The following is a 19,920-nucleotide window of genomic DNA, read 5'->3' as shown; positions in this document are numbered from 1 at the left end:
CTGAAATTTAAATCTTCTAGTAGCGTCATCAAATTCTTATCATTGTCGATTTACAAAAAGAAAAAAGGTCGGCCAAGTTTTTGGCGCCGTTGCCAGGGATTTAAATCTTCTAGTAGCGTCATCAAATTCTTATAATTGTCGATTTACAAAAAAAAAAGTCGGTCAACTATCCACTTTGAGAGGCTCATCGTAAGCAGTTGCTAAAGAGTTGAGAATTTCCATGTTGAACAAATGTAATTTTAACCCCATAAATTTTATCCAAACTGGAATGATAGAGGACTCCGCTTTTTTATCAAAACCGACAGTCCACTTCAGAATTTTCATAAAATGATTGTCGATCTTGATAACTTTTCAAAAGAAAATGCTAGTGTAATCGACATCGTGAGATAGCTAAATAAGTATATGTTGACCGTCTAGTAGACCAATGTTCCAACTGCCCAATAGTTTCATAGCATCAAAGTCTTTCCTAATGATCTCCAGTTTTGGGTGACCATAAAAAAATTTTCCCACTAGAGCAAAACGCCAAGAGGGCGCTAGAGCACTAGTTTCAACCTCAGTGATAATAAGTGCAGGCTTCCAATTTTTTCCCAAGTTTTTAAATAAAAGTGTGATCACCGCCACCTTCAAGAGCCTCATGGTACGATTATTAAACATTGCAGGACTTACTGATAGCAAAAGCAGGCTCTAAACCTGGAGGGGCACGAGCAAGAATGGGCAAGTCGACGACAAGGGCATTTGCATAGGAACGGAGCGTCGAGGTCATCTCCCTCACAAGATGGTCACAGTCAGGAAAGAAACGATCTGACGGGCTGTAAGGAAGCGAGGGCGTTAAATTGCGGGGCAGCGTCGAACAGAGATGACGCGAGCTAAAGGAGCAGCGAGCGACAGAGGCTGCAAAGCAGACAGAGGATCTATCGGGCGCAGACTAGGGAAGCAACGTTGAGTAAAGACAACGCGAGCTAAGGGAGCTGCGAACAAACAGAAGCTGCGATTGAGATGTCGAGCAGTATCGAGACGAAGACGCGAGCAATGGAGGAAGCTGCAAAAGAGACGCGACGCCGACGCCGACACAGACGCCAGTATGGAGCGAGAGTCGACAATGCGAGGTCCTCTCCCTTCGAGCGGTAGAATCAATTTATATATATTGAAAAAGCCTAAAGGCTAATATATTAAAGCGGAAAAGATACAGAAATGTTGTATGTGAGGGTCTAAAAGAAAGTCCAACTCACACAATACAACACACACAAATCTCAAATAAAGCAAAGATACATAAAGATAAAAAATAAAAAAGCCACCAAAAGGCGCAAAAGTGCTAGGGACGTCCCACTTTAGTCCTCCCTCTGCCTCTAGATCTCGAAAGTGAGCCGACTAACAAATTGGTAAGGTGAGTACCATTGCCCGAAGTAACCAAATTATCATTCCTCAGATTTATGAGCTCAAGTAGGTCTTCATTCTTCTTTTTCCTCCTAGATATGTAGACCTCTCATTCCTCATCCGATGATTGACTCATCTGATCAATAGATTGTTCCAAAGTTGGTCGAACAGGTGTAGATTATTGCACATTATGATCCCCATGAGTCTGAGTCATTAGCAGCTTTCTCGACCTAATGAGGCGGTAGTGAAGTAGTAAAAATATTATCACTTATGATATCGGTGATAGGTTCTAGGGCAGGTGGGGTATGAAGAATCTCTCTCTCCCCAACGATAGGAGGTTTCAAAAGCGGGGAAGCTACAACATTGTGTGGGGACTGAATGGTTGTCATATTGTCTGAGAGAATAGTGACGTCTTCAGGGATATCCTTTTGACGATCAATAGTATCAATAACTTGGAGCTGATCAGGAGGAGATGAATTCACTGTCTTTGGCCGAGCACTGTGCTTTTTTAGTCTGAGGTGGGAGTATAGATGGTGGCATTAAGAACTGGAGTGGTCAAACATATGACAATTCAAACAATACGAAGGAAAAGGCTCAAACACTACATTTTGTCAATATTAATGTTGTGTGTCCAACCAAATTTCCTCAGAAGCAAATGAAGTGATATATCTTTCAACAAGCACTCTGGCTTTAGATGGACGGGAAAGATTAAAAGTAGGAATGTTCGTTTTGAGTGGTTTATCATAAGCTGAGGCAATAGAGTACAACACTTTTTGAGTAAAATAATGAAATTTCAGACTATGGAGGCGAATCCAAACCGGAATGAATGGTGGTTTCGTCTGTAGGTCAAAATCCACAGACCATTCCAGAATCTTCATTGCTCTGTTATCAATCAAGATTATCCTTCTAGCAAATAATCGCGTGTAATTCTCTTCATTATTTAGTTGTATACGAATGTGTCTTCCATCTAACAGTCTAATTTTTCACTTCCCAACAACGTGCATAAGCTCAAATTTCTTACGAATTAGCTGCATTTTGAGATGGTCATACAAAAATTTTCCGACCAAATTTAGTCGATAGGAGGAAACAAGTTAAATACCTTCAGCTTCTGTAAAAAAGATAACAGACTTTCCATTTTTCCTATCGGGTTTCTTGATGTCCTCCGCCCACTCAAACCAATGAGAGAAAGAGCATGATTTAGGTGTACCTGAGGCGCGGACATCCGCAAGGTCAGCAGCATATGATTTGTACGAAGTCATCCCCAATAGAAGAAGATACGGCGTTAAGAACAGTGAAGAAAGCAAAGCAGAGAGCAAAATCTGAATTCAGAACAAGCAAGCAAAGCAGAGAGCAAAATCTGAATTCAGAACAAGGAGCTGGAGCAGAAACTGTGAAGCCCCTGCGTTTTTAGCTCGAGCCCGAAGATTGTAGACGAGAAACAATGACCTGCTCAAACAGAGGGCAGTTTCTGCTCGAGACCGAGGATTGCGAAAGAAAAAATGCGGCGTGGAAGAAGATGAGAGGGGACGACGATGAAGGAAAGGAGAGCGGTGGACCTTGCAGACGACATCAACAAGGAGGAAAGACTGCGACGACTTTCCAAAATAGCGATGAAGAAGAAGGGACGTTGGAGAAGACGCAACGAATAGAGAAGAGGAACAGATGCGATAGCTCGCCGTAACAGTTGCTAGGTTTCGCCATGAGGCGAAAACCTAGCAGAGCCGAGTGTGGAGGGAGACGAATATATATATTAGAATCTATTAGAATCTAAAAATACTCAAATACTATATTATAATTTATTTTTCTCATGTGAGTAGGGGTGTAAATGAGCCTAGCTTGAGCGAACTGAATATGTGTTCGTGTTTGGCTCGAAAAAATGTTCGTGTTCGTTTTCAGCTCATGTTCAGCTCCAATTGGCTCGTTTAAACTATTTAGAAAAATAAATGTTAGGCATGGGCATTGGATTTGAAGCTACACTAATCCTATGCAATAAGAAATGCAGAACCACATGACCACAAGAGTTGTGGTGATTTAAACTTACATATAAATATAGATAATATATTATTATATAAAGAAAATATATGGTTTTCCTTTTTCAATCTAAAACGAGCCAAACACGATCGAACAGAGGGTTGTTCGTTTTCAGCTCGTTTATTATTCGAGCTTAAAAAATTTGTTCGTGTTCGACTCTTTTACTAAACAAACGACTCAAAGGCAAGTTGTTCACAAACAACGAGCTTTTTTTACAACCCTACATGCCACTTCACTCTTTGCATTATAGTATTTTATGAGTGGGGAAATTTGGAACAAATGTGTAATTTACCAACATTATTGAGTTCACTTAAGAAATTATTGTATGTGTGCTTCAAAAAGGCTATTATGGCATCATAGTAAAGGCTTGTCAATGTCAAGGATAAATCAAGAGCGATGAATTCCATAAGCATAAATTTACTTGAGGATTTTATCGATTTATGTGAAAAAAGTGGCATTAAAAGCTAATCTTACCATTTGGTAAACGATTGCTGATTTAGTGTGTGCCAAGTAATACTTTTTTAATAGTACTAAAATCTTCAAAAATGCAAGCATTTTCTTAATTAACAATCATTTGATTCATTTCTCTGTTATATTTAGAATGGAATCATCTGAAAGTCAGCTAATCATTTCTTATCATAGTGTTTGTGAGAAAATGGATCCAACAAGAAATCACTTTACTGAATATAGACATTTTGATGGTATAAGAAGCGTAAATGATTGCATTGTGTAATTTTATATAAAGTTGAAGGTATAAATAGAACGAAACAACATTGGAGTTAAAAGCAATATTATTCAGTACAAGAAAGTTTCACATGATATTCACCACCAAATGCAAGAAAATTATGAAATATTATCTCAGGGGAAACAAGAAGCACAAGGGGACAGAGAAAATATACACCCATATGGTGAAACTATCATTATCAAAAAAGAAGAGAGAGGTTATTCTTAATCTAAATCTCAAAATTCAATTGCACATGACAACCTTAGATAAAGAAAAGAGAAAAATAAATGACATTGATAATTATTTTGCTCCTGCAATTAAACCTGGATCACATGCATCTTTAAGAAGTGTTTTAGCATCTAAAATTGTTATACAAAAAATTAATTTGACAATTGCTACGTGATTTTTGTATAGATACATTCTTTTCAATTTTTTGAATTCTTTGTATGCTCAAAAAGTTATTAAGGCAATAGCTGCAATTGATCCTAGTTATCAATTACATTCATATCATAAAATCAGAGTTATTTTAAAGATGAATTGCAAAGAGGAATGTACGTTTTTTGCTGAATCTGAAAGATGTTGTTGGAATAAATATGATGCACATTAGTTGACAATGCACTAAAAATAAAATATTAATAAATTTTTTAGTTTATTGTTCACGTGGAACCCATTTAAGATCTGTTGATACTTCTTACATAAAGAATAACGCCGCTGTTCTAAGCACTTTATTTGTTGAAGTCTTTGAATGGATATGACTGAGTGGATAGGTTTAGAAATGTTGTTCAAGTTGTGACTGATAATGCAGCAAATTACAAAAAGCATGAGATTTATTGCAAGAAAAATATGATAAAGTTTACTGATCTCCTTGTGTTGGATATTGCTTACATTTGATTTAGGAAGATATAGGTAACCTGCGCCATTTGGTGGAGCTTGGTAAAGTGCATTAAAGATAATAATATTGGTTTATAATCATATTTTTGTATTATTTCGGTTAAAAAAAAGAGCTAGAGTGAACTGAAATAGTGCATCGTAGCGCTACTCATTTTGCTACAACATCTATTACATGAAAAAGTGTGCATAAACATAAGAATGATTTACAAGCATTTAATATTAGCAAATATTACAGTGACTCAAAGTTGGCAAATATCACTAAAGAGAAAGAAGTAATTTCTATCATTTTGGATAGTTAATTTAGAGTAATTGATTGATCATGTAAATGCTATCAAAATCACTAATGAAATTATTATGAGTTGTTGGTTCAGATGAGCAGTCAACTTCTGATTACGTTTATGATGGCCTGCACAGAGCTAGAAAATCAATTAAAGACAAGTCCAGGAATAAAAAAAGATTATACAAGTCATCTATATCAAAATTATTAAGCAAAGATGTTATGCATTGCTTATTACCTACTGATGACATCTTGAAACTTAAAGGTTTGAGAATTGCTTTGCTGTCTTCTTTGTAAACTACATGAGAAAAATTTGGAGCATATCTTTATATCTTGCAATTTTGCTACCATTATCTGGAGTTATGTTTACAGTTTCTTTGGCAGAAGAAAGGAAAGAAGATTATGTCATTCAATTGTAGGTTATATTGCTGATTGTAAAATTTTGGGAGATGATTTTTATGCTACAGTCCCTATTATTGTTTTCTGGTTCATTTGGTGGGCCAGGAATGATTTGAAACATAATGTTAAGTCACCTGTTCCATCTACTACTTTTAATATGCTTACTAGTTCCTTTTATAAGTGTCTTAAATATGGGAATTTTAAAAGGCTAGCAATTTGATGCTTAAATTTTTCAAGAAGTTTAATATGTTTGTTCCTTTGTCTCATAAATTGAAAGCATCTTTGTTTGTTTGGAATAAACCTACGAAAGGTTTTATTAAGGTAAATATAGATGGAAGTTGGAAACCTGATTTAGCTGGTGTGGGTGCTGTCTACAGAAATTATAAAGGTTGAAACTGATTCTATTCTGATGTGGAAATTCTGCTCCTTACAGTTAGATTATCCTTGGAATAGTATTGTTCAGATAAAGAAATTTTTGCTCTTAGTTCTTCCTCATGGGTGTTGTGGTCTTATGTTCCTAGGCAGACTAATTTGGAGACAAAATTGGAGTTCTTCTTGCAATATCTCGGTGAGCACCATTATGCCGAGAGATCTTGCTTTACTTGTTCATGGTGATATCATAAATGCTCCTTATATCAGAATGATTTCTAATAATCTTTAATTGTTTGTTGAGTTGAGTTGTATTTGTGGTTGTTGCCGGTTTGATGGTTCTTAGGTTTTATTTTGTTGTGTTAAGTTGTAATTGATGTATGTTTGATTTTGTTTGGGTTTAGTAGAACTTTCTTGCAGATTTTGCATCTTTTTTACTATTAATAAAATCTCCTGTGGGATTCTAAAAAAAAAAAGAAGCGAAAATGGGATCAACAACTTTATCCAAGTATCCACTTAGCTGCATATTTTTTGAATCTACATTTTCAATTGATCAAGAAAATTATTATCAAAAACCTAAAATGATATAAGATTTAGTTGAACTTATTGATAATAAAAATATATAAGTAAGCCTAAATTTGCAATGAATGAAGGTAGTCTTTATCGAGATAATTTAAAAAGCTTTTGAAAACTAATTTCTCATTTTAAAAGAAATGCAACATGGTAAGTCAAGTTTTATGCTTTTATTTTGGGTATTTTTTTTAAAATTTATCAAAATTTGACAATATGCTGAAGAATGGTAAAAGGTGTTTGGATCTAATTTGCATTCATAATCAAACTTCTTCAACTAGATGTGAAATAAATTGAAATATGTTTTTAAAAAATTTATACAAAAAGAAGAATCATCTAGAACATCAAAGGCTAAACGATTTGGCTTATGCTAAATATAATTCTAATTTGAAAAATAAGCATGTTCTTTGATAGAATTTTTTATTTGTAAATATATTAATGTTTTCAACAATAATGATAAGTTATAATCCAAACAAAAATTTATTTATTTTATAAGTTACAATTAAGGAAAAAAGATTGAGACTAAGAGAAATTAGTCATTTAAATATTAAGGTATTTAAATAACAATTTCACTCTCAAAGAAAAAAAAGATTACTCATTTAAATATTAAGTTGTTTAATTTATATTTCATAATATATTTTTTCAAATATTTACAATCATTTATGTCATACTTAAAAAAATATATCATTTGTTATGTCATCCAGTTGAACTCCAGTTCGACCTTTGAACCTTGAACCCCACTCTCCACCGGTTTAATATTCGTTCCGAATTTCAGAACCTTGAGTTAAATATATTAGAAGCAAAGTTAATATGAGCATGATTATAGATAAGAAATTAAGAAAAGATAAAAATGATAGAACACATGAGAGGGAAAATTTTCTTATTCCTTAATCTTCAAATTACAGCTCTCATTATAGGGCAAACATAACTCCTACAATTACAATTTACCAAAGACACAACAAACACCAAAGGAAAAAACTACAAACATAATAATAGAGAAATAAATGAGGATAAATCTAAATAAGAAACAAAGAATTTCACACTCCCCCTCAAGCTGGGTAATAGACGTTGTAGAGACCTAGCTTGGCGTTCAAACCTGTAAAGCTACCTGAGGAAGAGATTTCGTGAAGGCATCAACAACTTGAAGACGAGTCAGAATATAGATTAAGTGAATAACGCCTCTATTGACCTTCTAGGAGATAAAATGTCTATCAATTTCAATGTGCTTGTTCATGTCATGATGTATAAGATTCTTTGCAATACTGCTAGCAACTTAGTTGTCACAGAACATCTTTATGGGATTAACAGTAGAGTATCCCAGCTCATTTTTTACCCTTTGAATCAATATTCCTTCATAAATTCTGAAAACAAGTGTTTGGTACTTAGATTGAGCACTTATTCTAAAGACCGTTGTTCGCTTATTGTTCCTTCATGTGAAAAGATTTTCCAAAGCACGGGAATAATATCCAGAGGTGGATCTTCTGTCCGTGAGTTCTCCTACCCAGCTAGTATTAGTGTATATCTCTTCATCCCTGTTGTCAGATTTCTTAAACAATAATCATTTGCTAGGGGTCTTCTTAAGAAATCTTATATTCTATGAACCATCTCTAAAAGTTCTTCATTTGGATTGTTCATGTGTTGACTCACTATGCCAAAGAGTAAACGATGGCAAGTCTAATGTGTGAGCAGATAAGCTTACCCAACAATTTCTAATATCTACCTTCCCTTGTTCCACTAAGGTCCCCCCCCCCCCCTCCCGACTATAATATTTTGTTGAAATCCATAAGAGTCTCAAAAAGTTTGCACCCTAGCATTCGTGTTTCATTTAATAAGTTTAGGACATAACTTCCTTTAGGATATCACAATACCCATCTTGGACATGGCCACTTCCATACCCAAAAAATCTCATCGCTCCAAAATCCTTAATTTCGAATTTAGTAGCAAAAGCATCCTTAGTCATTTCAATCTCTTTGTCACCATTCAAAATAAAACCATCAACATAGACAATGAGTATTATTTTATTAACTCTCTATGATGTATGATTTGATTGACATTGAATGCACTCATTAGATTTCATAGTATTAGCAAACTTATCAAACCAAACCCTTGACGATTGTTTGAGATCATAAAGTGACTTTATTTTACAAACCTGGTGTTTATTTGAGTCATCTTCTAGTCTTACGGCAACTTTCATAAACATTTCTTATTCCAGGTCTCTATTCAAAAACATGTTATTGATATCAAATTGATGTAATTCTCACTCTTTATTCAATGACAATGAGAGAATGACACTTACAGTGTTTAATTTGATCACTGGAGTAATTGTCTCTTGATATTCTATCCCATAAGACTGAGTGAAACCTTTGGCGCCAACCTAACCTAGAACCTCTCAATGCTCAAATCTACTCTACACTTGACATGGAACATTTATTTGCATCCAACTAGTCTTTATTTGGAGGAAGCTTTGTAAGGATTCACACGTCATTTAGTTTAAGTGATTGGATCACTTCTTTTAACTGTCATTATCAATTCTGGTTGAAGTGCTTCGTCAATCGACTTGGGTATCTGCACACTCTCAAGATTATATATAAAAGTTTTGTAAGTTGACGATAACTTCCCATAAGCAACATACTTCTTGATGAAATAATTTGTGCACATTTCTCTATCTTCTCTGTCGGATTACACTTCCGTTGGAAACTAGAGATGGATGAATTCAGGTTTGGTTGTGAAAAATATTGTTGTTGCACATTGTCTTTATCCTGCTTAGTAAATTTCTTTCTAGTATACACAAAAGATTCTTTGTTTTTAATATCTGGTTGAATGTTGTCAACTGGAGGAACTTGGGAAATAGGATGGTTAGATGGAAGAAGAATAAATTGTGATATGCCAGTGTGGGTATCCGTAGTAGTGTAGGGAAGCAGAATAGGTTGTGATGACTCTAGGTCATTGTGGGTGTTCAAAGTCAAGTCTCAAATCTGATATTCACCTGGACTCTCCTACTGAATATCATATTTGGAATAATATGATGGATTTTTAGAAAATGTAACATTCATTGAGTTATAGTTTTTCATTTTTTTTATTTTTTTTTTTAATGGGAGAATAGCACTTGTATCACTTTTTGTTAGAAACATACTAAGGAACGTTACATTTGATGGATTCTGGCTTAAGTTTTGTGTGGTTTGGTGGGTGAATGTGAGCAAAAGATACACAAACAAATACTTTTTAGAGAATGATTGGATGAGAAGGCTCTGACTTAAGGATATTTTTCCATCATAATATCAAAAAGGGCTTTGAATCCAAAAACACTACTTAGCATGCTATTAATGAGGTAGGTTGTTGTGAACACGGAATCTCAGCAGAAAATTTTGGGGACATTGTGATGAGTATTATAGACCTAGATACATCAAGATGATGTATATTCTTACTCTTGAATATCTCATTTTGTTGAGGAATTTCAAATCAGGAACTCACATAGATGATACCATTTTTTTGCAATATATGATCCAAGGATTGAGTTAAAATATTACTTGCTATTATCAATTTTGATAATCTAAACTTTACATTGGAATTGAGTGGAAATCATTTTATGGAAGAATTGAAAAATTCGTTCGGTTTCAGAATTTTCATTCGTGGAGAATATCCAACTAGTTCTAGTGTGGTCATCAACAAAGAAGACCCATTGATGGCTTTCAATTTAATTGTTCCCACATATCACTATGGATGACCAAAAAGGGATGTGAAGGTTTGTACTAAAACAAATGATAGTCATGATGAATATGTTTAGCCAATTAATAGTTTTCACACTGATGGAACTTTTGCTTTTTTATTTAGAAAATGATAAGAATATAACTTTGCAACATAATTAAAATTGGGATGACCCAAACGATAATATCATAATAGTATTTGACTCTCAGTATACTCAAAAACAATAGACTCAAGAACATGAGAATAAGATGATAAAGAAGATGTGTATTGAGAAAATAATTTTCCTTGAGCGACTATATAGCCTTGATGCAATTCAACAATGTCGATCACCTTCCCCAAATCTACCACATGAAATTCACAAGATTTAAAATGAAACTTAGTAGCGTGGTTCAAGTCAGGAGTAATCTTGCTGATTGAAAGTAAGTTGCAATCTAACTAAGGAACATATTACATAGAAGATAATTGAATATCTTTAGAGACTTTTACTTCTCCTTTCTCAATAATCTTAGAGTGAGATCTATCGGTAAAAGTCTAACAAATGTGGAGTGGGTGAACTTTTGGTAGTTGGTAAGAGCCTAAATACCCCCATTCATGTGATCAGAAGCATCAGAATGTATTATCCAAAGCCGAAATCTTCCATTATTAGTGAGATAGTAGGTGGACATTATACCTTGATGTATCATTAAGCTGATAGGCTCCTTGGTTATGCTCGAAAACAATTTCTTTAACCCCTCTATTTGTTCCTTAGTGAAGGGACTAGGTTTGGCTGACCCTTTAGAAGAGGTAGCCCATAGCCCTTACAGTGAAGGACTTTCCTCCCTTGCCTCAATTTCCATTCTACAAGTTTTCTATGTAGTTTCCAACACTTGCCTTTGTGTAATCAGGTTTCTTGCAATGTTCAAACCAGAGACGATTTTTCTTTATCTTTGACTCATTAGAAGAGTTGAAGGAAGACTTTCAGTGCTAGATAAATCCACACATTTTGCCATCATGAGCTTCTTTCTACTTTCTACTCTTTGAACTTTAGCAAAGGCTTCACTAGTGGTAGGGAGAGTCTTCATCCCCATGATTCTTCCTCTGACCTCATCTAAATTTTTATTTAGACCAAATAAGAACTTGATCATCCTTTTCTTCTCCACAATTAATTTATACATTATGACATCTTAAGGACACTTCCATGCATATGTATCATATAAATCTAACTGTAACCAGTATCTAGAGAGTGTGTTAACGTATTGAGTACACTTAGCTCATAAATCTAACTGTAACCAGTATCTAGAGAGTGTGTTAAAGTATTGAGTACACTTAGCTCATGTAGTTTTGTCTCAATCTCAAACAATTTTGCATTGTTTTTTTGTACCCAGTAAGTCCCACGAGCTGCTTCCCAAATCTCATGCGATGTCCTGTAAAGTAAAAAAATTTCTCTAACATATATGATCATAGAATTAATCAGCCAAGGCATGACCATATAGCAATGAGCGATGGTTAGAATAAGTGAGCTCATGAATTGTCATCTCCAATAAGAGCTTTATCTTCCCTTTTCACAAAGGTACAAACACAAATTGGAATCATTGAAGGAAGTTATGGTCATTGAGTTTATGATTTGTGATAAAAGTAGAGATTGTAAGGGTTAGTTGGACAAAATTCCTAGCCTTTGAGTCAAAACTAACCTCCGAGATAGAGTAAGACATATTCATTCCGTAAGATCCATACTTTTTCATAGAACCTGTGCAAGTTTTTTCATAAAAAAATCTAGCATATGCTTGTCAGACAAATTGCATAAAAAAATCTAGTAGATGCTAGTTAGACAAATGGTATGTAGGAAAAAAATAGCGACTACAGGAAAGACTCAACGAAAGGCCAGCGGGCAATCGGCGGAGAAAAGACAGTTGTGGATGATCGACAAGTGAGGGCTGCCGCAAAGACAGCATCAGAGGTCGGTGAAAGGGCTGTAGATGTGTGGATGCAGGGCTTCACACTCGACTAGCCGATCTGACAACTAAATGACGAACACAATAGAGGCATTCGAACCAAGGGAAGGTAGCAGCAAATTCGTTCGAACAATCTGATCGCCAACCTAAGACAATCAGGTAGGGGCAGTGACAGGTGTTCGAACCAAGGAAAGGTAGCTGCAGATACTTTCGAACCCAATGGCAGAAGCGCTCGGCCCAGCGGCTGAAGCATTCGAACTGGAAGTAGGACAGCAGCTGAAATTAGAGTTTGGTCTCTGATACCATGAAGAAAAATGTGACAGAGAAGATTCTCTTATTTCTTAATCTTTAAATTACAATTCCTCCCATTATATGGAGAGTAAACTCTAGGGCAAACATAATTCCGATAATTAAACTTCCAAATATACAATTAATATATAAGTAAAGAACTACAAACATAATAATTGAGAAATAAAGGATAAATCTTTAAAAAAATACAGAAATCCACAAAAAATACTAGGGAAAATTATTGAATGAGCGTTTTAAGGAATAAATTATTTTTTAAAGATATTAATAAAAACTATAAGGTTGGAGATGATAGATTTATCAAAAAAGTGAGTAAGAATTAGCAAATACATATACGTAAGACTTTAATTCCAATCAAGATACATATTGAGTAACACGTCCATTCAATAGAACTTAAAAAGAGAAAGGATACCAAATGAATGGAACACCATTTTAGTACTAACGTTTAGAAACAAAATTATAGAGTGTACTAATTATAGAGAATTCAAGCTTATGAGCCATACAATTAACTATATTATAAAATAATTGAGCATGGACTTAAAAAAATTAAATAATTTCAAAGAACTAATTTAATTTTATACAAGATAAATACATTATAACAGTTCTTTTGTGTATGTGTTAAGAAATCAAAGGAGAAGCACATGTACAGCAAATAAATAATCTTCACATAGGCATATGATCAAATATTATGGGAATTAATTTAATGTGTATTAAGGCATAAATACATCATCAAAGAAGAGACACTCATAGAGACAAATAGGTAAATTTCATAGGCTGTCTTATGCAGAAGATGTTGCATGGATCAAAATACTGGGTAATAAAAAAAAATATCTAACAGAGCGCGAAAGAAATAAGATTGTCAAGATGAAAGTGTAGCAAATCTACAAAAGAAAATTAAATAATGATTTTAATAAAAGACTAATTGAGTGGCATCTATTGCAGTTAACATTATTCAAAATATCCGTAGGTTGTTCAGACACATACAATAAATAATTTTTTTTAAAAAAACCACCATCAAAACGAGCTAATTAAATTAGAGTCAAATGATTAGAACAGAAGAGTAGACAAATTGTTACATGTACAAATTTTCTGCAAAATGAGTCTTGAATGATAAGTTTAATACCTCAGAAATCACTCAACAAGAATAAGTGAAAAAAAGGATTCATAAAGCAGACCCTAAATACTTTGAATAACGCTGATGATGATGGTGGTGGTGATGACAGCATGATATTATACTTGGCTATGAATATCATGTAAATATCTACAGTTTAGCAAATAAAAACATACCTTGCAGGAGAGTAATTTGACGAACTTTTAAAAAATAGTAAGGAAGAATTAATGAGCCATAAATATGTGCACAATCAATAAATGATACCACTCATGTGAGATAAGGTAATATATAAGAGACGATAGAATGGTCAAGACAGATATTACAATTGGTGCCCTATAACCGATAAACAATAAGAGATAATCCTTCATAAATGATAAAGAATACGATAGTTTTATAACAATAAATGATTAATAATGAAGACTGACAAGATAACATGGAATGATTTCGTATCTAGACAAGCATGTTAATATTTTTTTTTAATTGATAGATTGATATATTATATTAGACTGTATTGTTCAGGAGGCGACAACTCTTTGTAGATTCAGTAGTGAAAATAATTTAGGAAAAGCTTTGTTCAAAGTTATGTACCTTGTTAAAAATACAAACACACATATAACATAGATCCATCCATACCATTATGAAACATTCATAAATACATCCAAACATCCATCCATCCTCTACATCTAGATATGAATGCATTCATCCATCCATACATACTTCCATATATGCTAGTATGCATCCATCCATCCATACTTCCATATTTATATACAATTAGATATGATTTCAAACTAGCTTCATTTGATTCAAGCCAGGCTCATTAGTCTAATTGTTGGCAATAACCAAGCTCAGTTCCAGGAAAAAATCTTCAAATCAAATTACACAACCCTAACCATTATTGTTTTGCACCATCATTCAACTGGACAAAATGGAAGAGTAAAAATATTGATAATTCTAACATAATTTAGCAATCCTTGACGTTCAATTCAAGTTCACATCCCGAAACATTGTCATTCAACATCATCAATTGGACAAGATGGAGGAAAATTAATATTGATAGCCAAAATATCGATTTTGATGCTATGAGCCATCACAGAAAGGGAATAACATTGGAAAGGATATTTATAAAGATTTTCCAAAACAAAAAAAAAAGACAATAGCTTTTTCACAACCCAGAAAAACTAAACTCACTAATATCAAAATTACCATGGAGACTAAACATAAAGCAATTGCATATCATTAAAGCCATTTTTTGTAGGCAAGAATACCGAGCCTAGGAAACAGAAATAATTTTGTATTTGGTTCATAGTATGCACAGGTATTGTCAAGGTCAACAACTACAACAACAACAACAACCATTTGTCCCACTAAATTGGTCGGCTACATGAATCATTTTTCTCCATTGTGTCCTATTGAATGGCATATTTTCATTTAATTCTAATAAATTAAGATCATTTTTATACAACATACCCTAGCCTTTTTAGGTCTACCTCTATAATTCATAACATAATTTAAATTTTAAACATCTACTCCCTTGATAGGTCAAGGTCATCATATGGTCAACATTTAACAAAACCAAACCATCTAAGGTCACTCTCTCTAATCTTTTCTGTCACTGGAGCTACTCCACCCCTTTCACGGACATATCCGCTTCTCATTTTATCTCTATGTGTCATCATATGGTTAACATTTAACAAAACCAAACCATCTAAGGTCACTCTCCTAATCTTTTCTGTCACTGGAGCTACTCCACCCCTTTCACGGACATATCCGCTTCTCATTTTATCTCTAAGTGTAAAGCCACTCATCCGCCAGAGCATTCTCATCTCAGCAACAATTAATTTTATGCTCTTCCCATGCCAACATTTGCACCATAAAGAATTATAGGTTTCTTCACCATCTTATATGATTTTCCTTCAAGTCTAAGGTTTTGTTAAGATCAAACAGGAAAAATCTGGAATTTAGCAATTCAGCATTTAAAGGGTATTTTCCAGAAATTGAAGTCATTCACGTTGTATCGCCTGGATGGGTGTCACAAAAAAAAATCATGAACAACTTCTAAAAGAAGATATTTATCCAAATTAAAACTACAAAATAGCTAATAAGAGATAAAACAAGGAAATTAACATATTTGAATCCATATATTAGTCAATGAAAAGGATAAACATTTATAAACAAAATGAACTCTGCAGAAAGAACCTTCACAGCGGAGAGTACAGGACTGGGATCAACACCAACACCTTCAAGAGCCTCTATTGCTTGCTTGGAAGCATCAGAAACAATAGGAGCTGTAATCTTCACTGCTTCCTCTCCAGCACTCTTAAGCACCGGCAATGCTGCATCCACTGCTGGCTTAACAGCATCAATCACTCCCTTAAATATTTCTCTGGAAAATTCCAAGGCTTTTGAGCCCACTTCTGCTGCTTGATCAATTGTCTCTTCCACCTTAAACAATAGCGGTTTAGTCAGAGAACAATTACTGTATTAAAATAATACCAAAGTTGAGCACTTAAAAAAATGATGCATTCCCTAATAGATCCACACTTAAGATAGAACTTCAATTATCAGTAAACAATACAATAAAGTATGCAATAAACTCACTAAGCCATTTTCGACAGAATCAAAGTTTTTTAGCCAACTATAACGCCTTATTCAGCCATAGGATGTTTACACAAACAAAAACCACTCTTACGAATATAAAGTTTATGAATCCCCGAATAGTTCTGATAAAGCCAATGATGATGCTAAAAGAAACAAAAACTGGGAGATTCCCAATATGTTAAAATACGCAAAAAAAAAAAAAATGAAACCAAAATGTGATACGGGAACTGACGCACAGGCAGTAAGCTCATGATTTGCAAAATAGGGCGTGGCGTCTTCTCACTAGTGAAACGATAATGGCAACAACAAATATTTTTTAAGGAATCAGCCAATGAAGCAAGCAGATAATAATTCAGAAATTTATGAAAGAGAATTGAGTTACAGTACCTTGGTGAGAGAAGAAACGATGTCTTCTTTAGGCAAGGAGAAGGCCTTGGCTTCAAAGGAGGTATGGGGCTGGGCGAAGAGGACCAGAAGAGAGAGCGCAGCAGGCGAAGGAGAGAGCATAAATGGAGTGTTGCGAGGCTTCGGTTTGAGAGCAGATTTGGGAAGACACGGGGGTCTGCTCACTCCCGCCGCTCTGACCACCATGGCCATTTCTCTGTCTCTTCTTTTTCTATCGCCAGTGGCAGCTAATGCACAGTGGGTTTGGAGAGTTTCTTTCCGATCGTATTCGAGAGTAGTTTTATTAGTATTCTTTGGAAGACATGAACAAAAGTATTAACTGCGGATTAGCTGAGTGAAAATGATTGTTATTGAATAATCTACTAATAAATTGTTTAAAAATAGTCTCATGATAAGCTAGATGTGGTGGCTACCCCGCGCCTATCTGCCACACCTAGATAGGTGCGGTGTGAAAAAATTGTCTTCGGCATTTTGAAAACGCATAAGCTGCCAAAACGCAGTTTACCCAAACAAGTCAGGTGCGTTTTCAAAACGTCACCGCACCAAATAAGTGATCCCAAACGGACCCTAAGTCATCGAGATTAGTGATGGTGAGATGATATTCGAGGAATATTTATCACAATATCATCATAATACTATCAATTCATAAATATAAATATCACCCTAATATTCGCTCGTTGAGATGCGAGTTGAAATGTATCATGAAACAACTCAAAACACTATTAATATTTAAAAAGAAATGTGTGTATTAAATGAATGAAATATAAACATGATTCAACTCATTAGTTTGTGTTCCCAAACAAATAATTTATTAAATAATATTTAACAATGATTTGTTAAATGATATGTAGTTATATAATAGATTATTTAAAAAAATTAATTAATTAAAAAATTATTATTATTATTATTATATTATAATTTAATATTAATAGACATGTTAATTTAATATTTGTTTCTTAGCTATATATTTTAGTAAAATAGTTTATGGATACTTATTATATTATTTGATTGTAAAAATAAATTTACTTGCAACTTATACGTCATTTTATTCTTCAAAATTTATTTGATTGTTTATTTTTCATATTTATAAAATATTTATAAATAATTTTATATTAAAATCGGATACGCATTCAATTTTTTTAACTTGTTTATTAATACAAAATCCTCTCATCTAATTAAAATAAACAAGTATCATACAAATGTAATGAACCGGCCTGGGGCTTGGACTAACGAAGTTGGATATAGATGGTCGGACAGTGAGTATTAAATTTTCTATATTTATTTGTTCAATTGGTTATTAACAAATAAAAGGGTCACTGATCAAATTAAATTAAAGCATTAAAATTAAATTTCATTCATTACGTGTGTGTCTTCTATAAATATTTTTTTTTATATCACTCATTTTTTAAGTTACTTAAATATATTTGAAAAGTTAGTCTAAAACAACAGTGAGATAAATAAAACTAATGAATGCTCGCACTCATATGGTACAGTCATATAAGGGGAAAAAATAATATTAATGTCAGTTATGCTTTTAATAAATCAATATAAATATTGGATAACTTTCATATATGATATTATTCAATGAATTTTGTTATATCAATAGCATATATATGTCATTATATATATGTACAATTATTACTGAAGCATCTATTACAGAAGCACCGTTTAAAAATTATATCAATTAAATTACTACAATATCAATATATTTTTTTCATATACATGTACTAGTACTTAGTTTTCCCAACGCTAGTACCATAAATAATTAGTTTCATCATAGCCAAACATGCACATACAAACAATCAATATAGATATATTATTCATGTGCTCCTTGCATACAAGAAAGTATCCTTTAGTGTTCCCGACTTCTCCTGCTTCATCTCCCCCCTTTGAGGCTTCTTAACCCACCTTTCACTTCCTCTCCCCCTACTGGTTCCCTTCCTTCGACTCTCTTGAGAAAACGAAATGATGCGTCTCAACAAACTAAATACAATTATTAAAAAAAATGAAATATAGAAAATATAAACATATATGTGAAACCTTGACTCAAGTTAGAGCCGAAAATGAACAACTTATAATATGACAATGTCAACTCCAATCCATGACAAACTCAGCTATACTAGATTCAATTAGGGGTGTCATATTAGGTTTGTAGGTCAAGTTCGGATCTAGCCCAAAATTGATACTACCTAAAATTACTTTACTCAAACTTGACTTGAATATTAAACAGATAAAAAAGTCCAACATGAACCCAACTCGCTTTCAACCCTCTAACCCAAACCCGGCCCATGTAGCTCGTTTAATATAAGGCATAATATTTATTTGTGTCAAATTTGGGTTAAATTCGGGTTGACTTCAGGTTTATTTTGAGTTCGCATGTCGATTTCAAGCCAATTTTGGGTTGGCAAGTCAACCGAGAGTCGACCCAAAAATTTAATTGGATCAAGATTCCTAACCTAAGCTCAAACAAAAATTTATTTGTGTCACCCCACCAGATTTTTCAAGTTGATTTTGCATTAAATTAGCAAGTCGAGTCAATTTTTGACACCACTTAACTCGATTAAGTCAATTTTTTACATCACTCAACTCGATTATAGCTCTAGTAGAGGGTTGGGAAGTGGTGAAAGTTCTTCCAGACAAATATAACGTCTAGACAAATATAATGTCTGATGTTGGTTAACCTAAATCAAATTAACCACGATTAGATCTTGCAATTATCCAAACTTTCTTATTTTTGGTTCATAAAAGTTCTTAAAATAGAGCATGTTCAATTCTTTAAAGAATAATGTTGTGAGATATGTACTTCCTGGTATATAAATGAAATGCAAAGAACACAAACAAACACAGATCGTTTACGTAGTTCAATCCAACTGGATCTACGTCCACGGGGAGGGAATCAATCAAATAGTTCACTAAGGCAAAAGAAATGGAGAATACATAGCTTATACATAGAGATGAGTCCTCATCTTCCTTCTATGGCCACCCTCTCAAGTGACACCTTGATACAAGACCTCAAGATGCTCTCCTCCTCTCTAGCTCCCTAGTTATTCTCTCTTCATTTGTGGTAGCTTAAGATCTCTTCCCTTGCTCTCCTAAGCCTCACACCCTCTCTATTTATAGAAGCAAGAGAGTGGTAGGTGGGAGGTAGGTGAGCAGTAGGTGAGCGGTAGGTGAGATGTGGTAGGTGAGCGGTACCACATTATAAAAGTTCCCTTTTACCTTAGTTCAA

General features: G+C 33.9%; 1 protein-coding gene across 1 annotated transcript in view; it reads right to left on the bottom strand.

Moving 5' to 3' along the window:
- The window catches only part of LOC110024720 (calcium sensing receptor, chloroplastic), a 30,495-nt gene extending 13,515 nt beyond the window's left edge, over window positions 1–16,980 (bottom strand). The window contains exons 1-2 of the mRNA XM_020724847.1: window positions 16,674–16,980; window positions 15,885–16,130 (exon numbers count right to left, since the gene is read on the bottom strand). Of these exons, the coding sequence (XP_020580506.1) occupies window positions 15,885–16,130; window positions 16,674–16,883 (456 nt within the window). The 5' untranslated portion in view covers window positions 16,884–16,980. The remainder of the gene's footprint in view (window positions 1–15,884; window positions 16,131–16,673) is intronic.
- Window positions 16,981–19,920: the final 2,940 nt, after the last annotated feature.

Source organism: Phalaenopsis equestris, unplaced genomic scaffold (genome assembly GCF_001263595.1).
Source record: "Phalaenopsis equestris unplaced genomic scaffold, ASM126359v1 Scaffold000271, whole genome shotgun sequence".
Taxonomy (NCBI): Eukaryota; Viridiplantae; Streptophyta; class Magnoliopsida; order Asparagales; family Orchidaceae; genus Phalaenopsis; species Phalaenopsis equestris.
The sequence above is the reverse complement of the archived record's forward strand: the minus strand, read 5'-3'. Positions and strand labels throughout refer to the sequence as shown.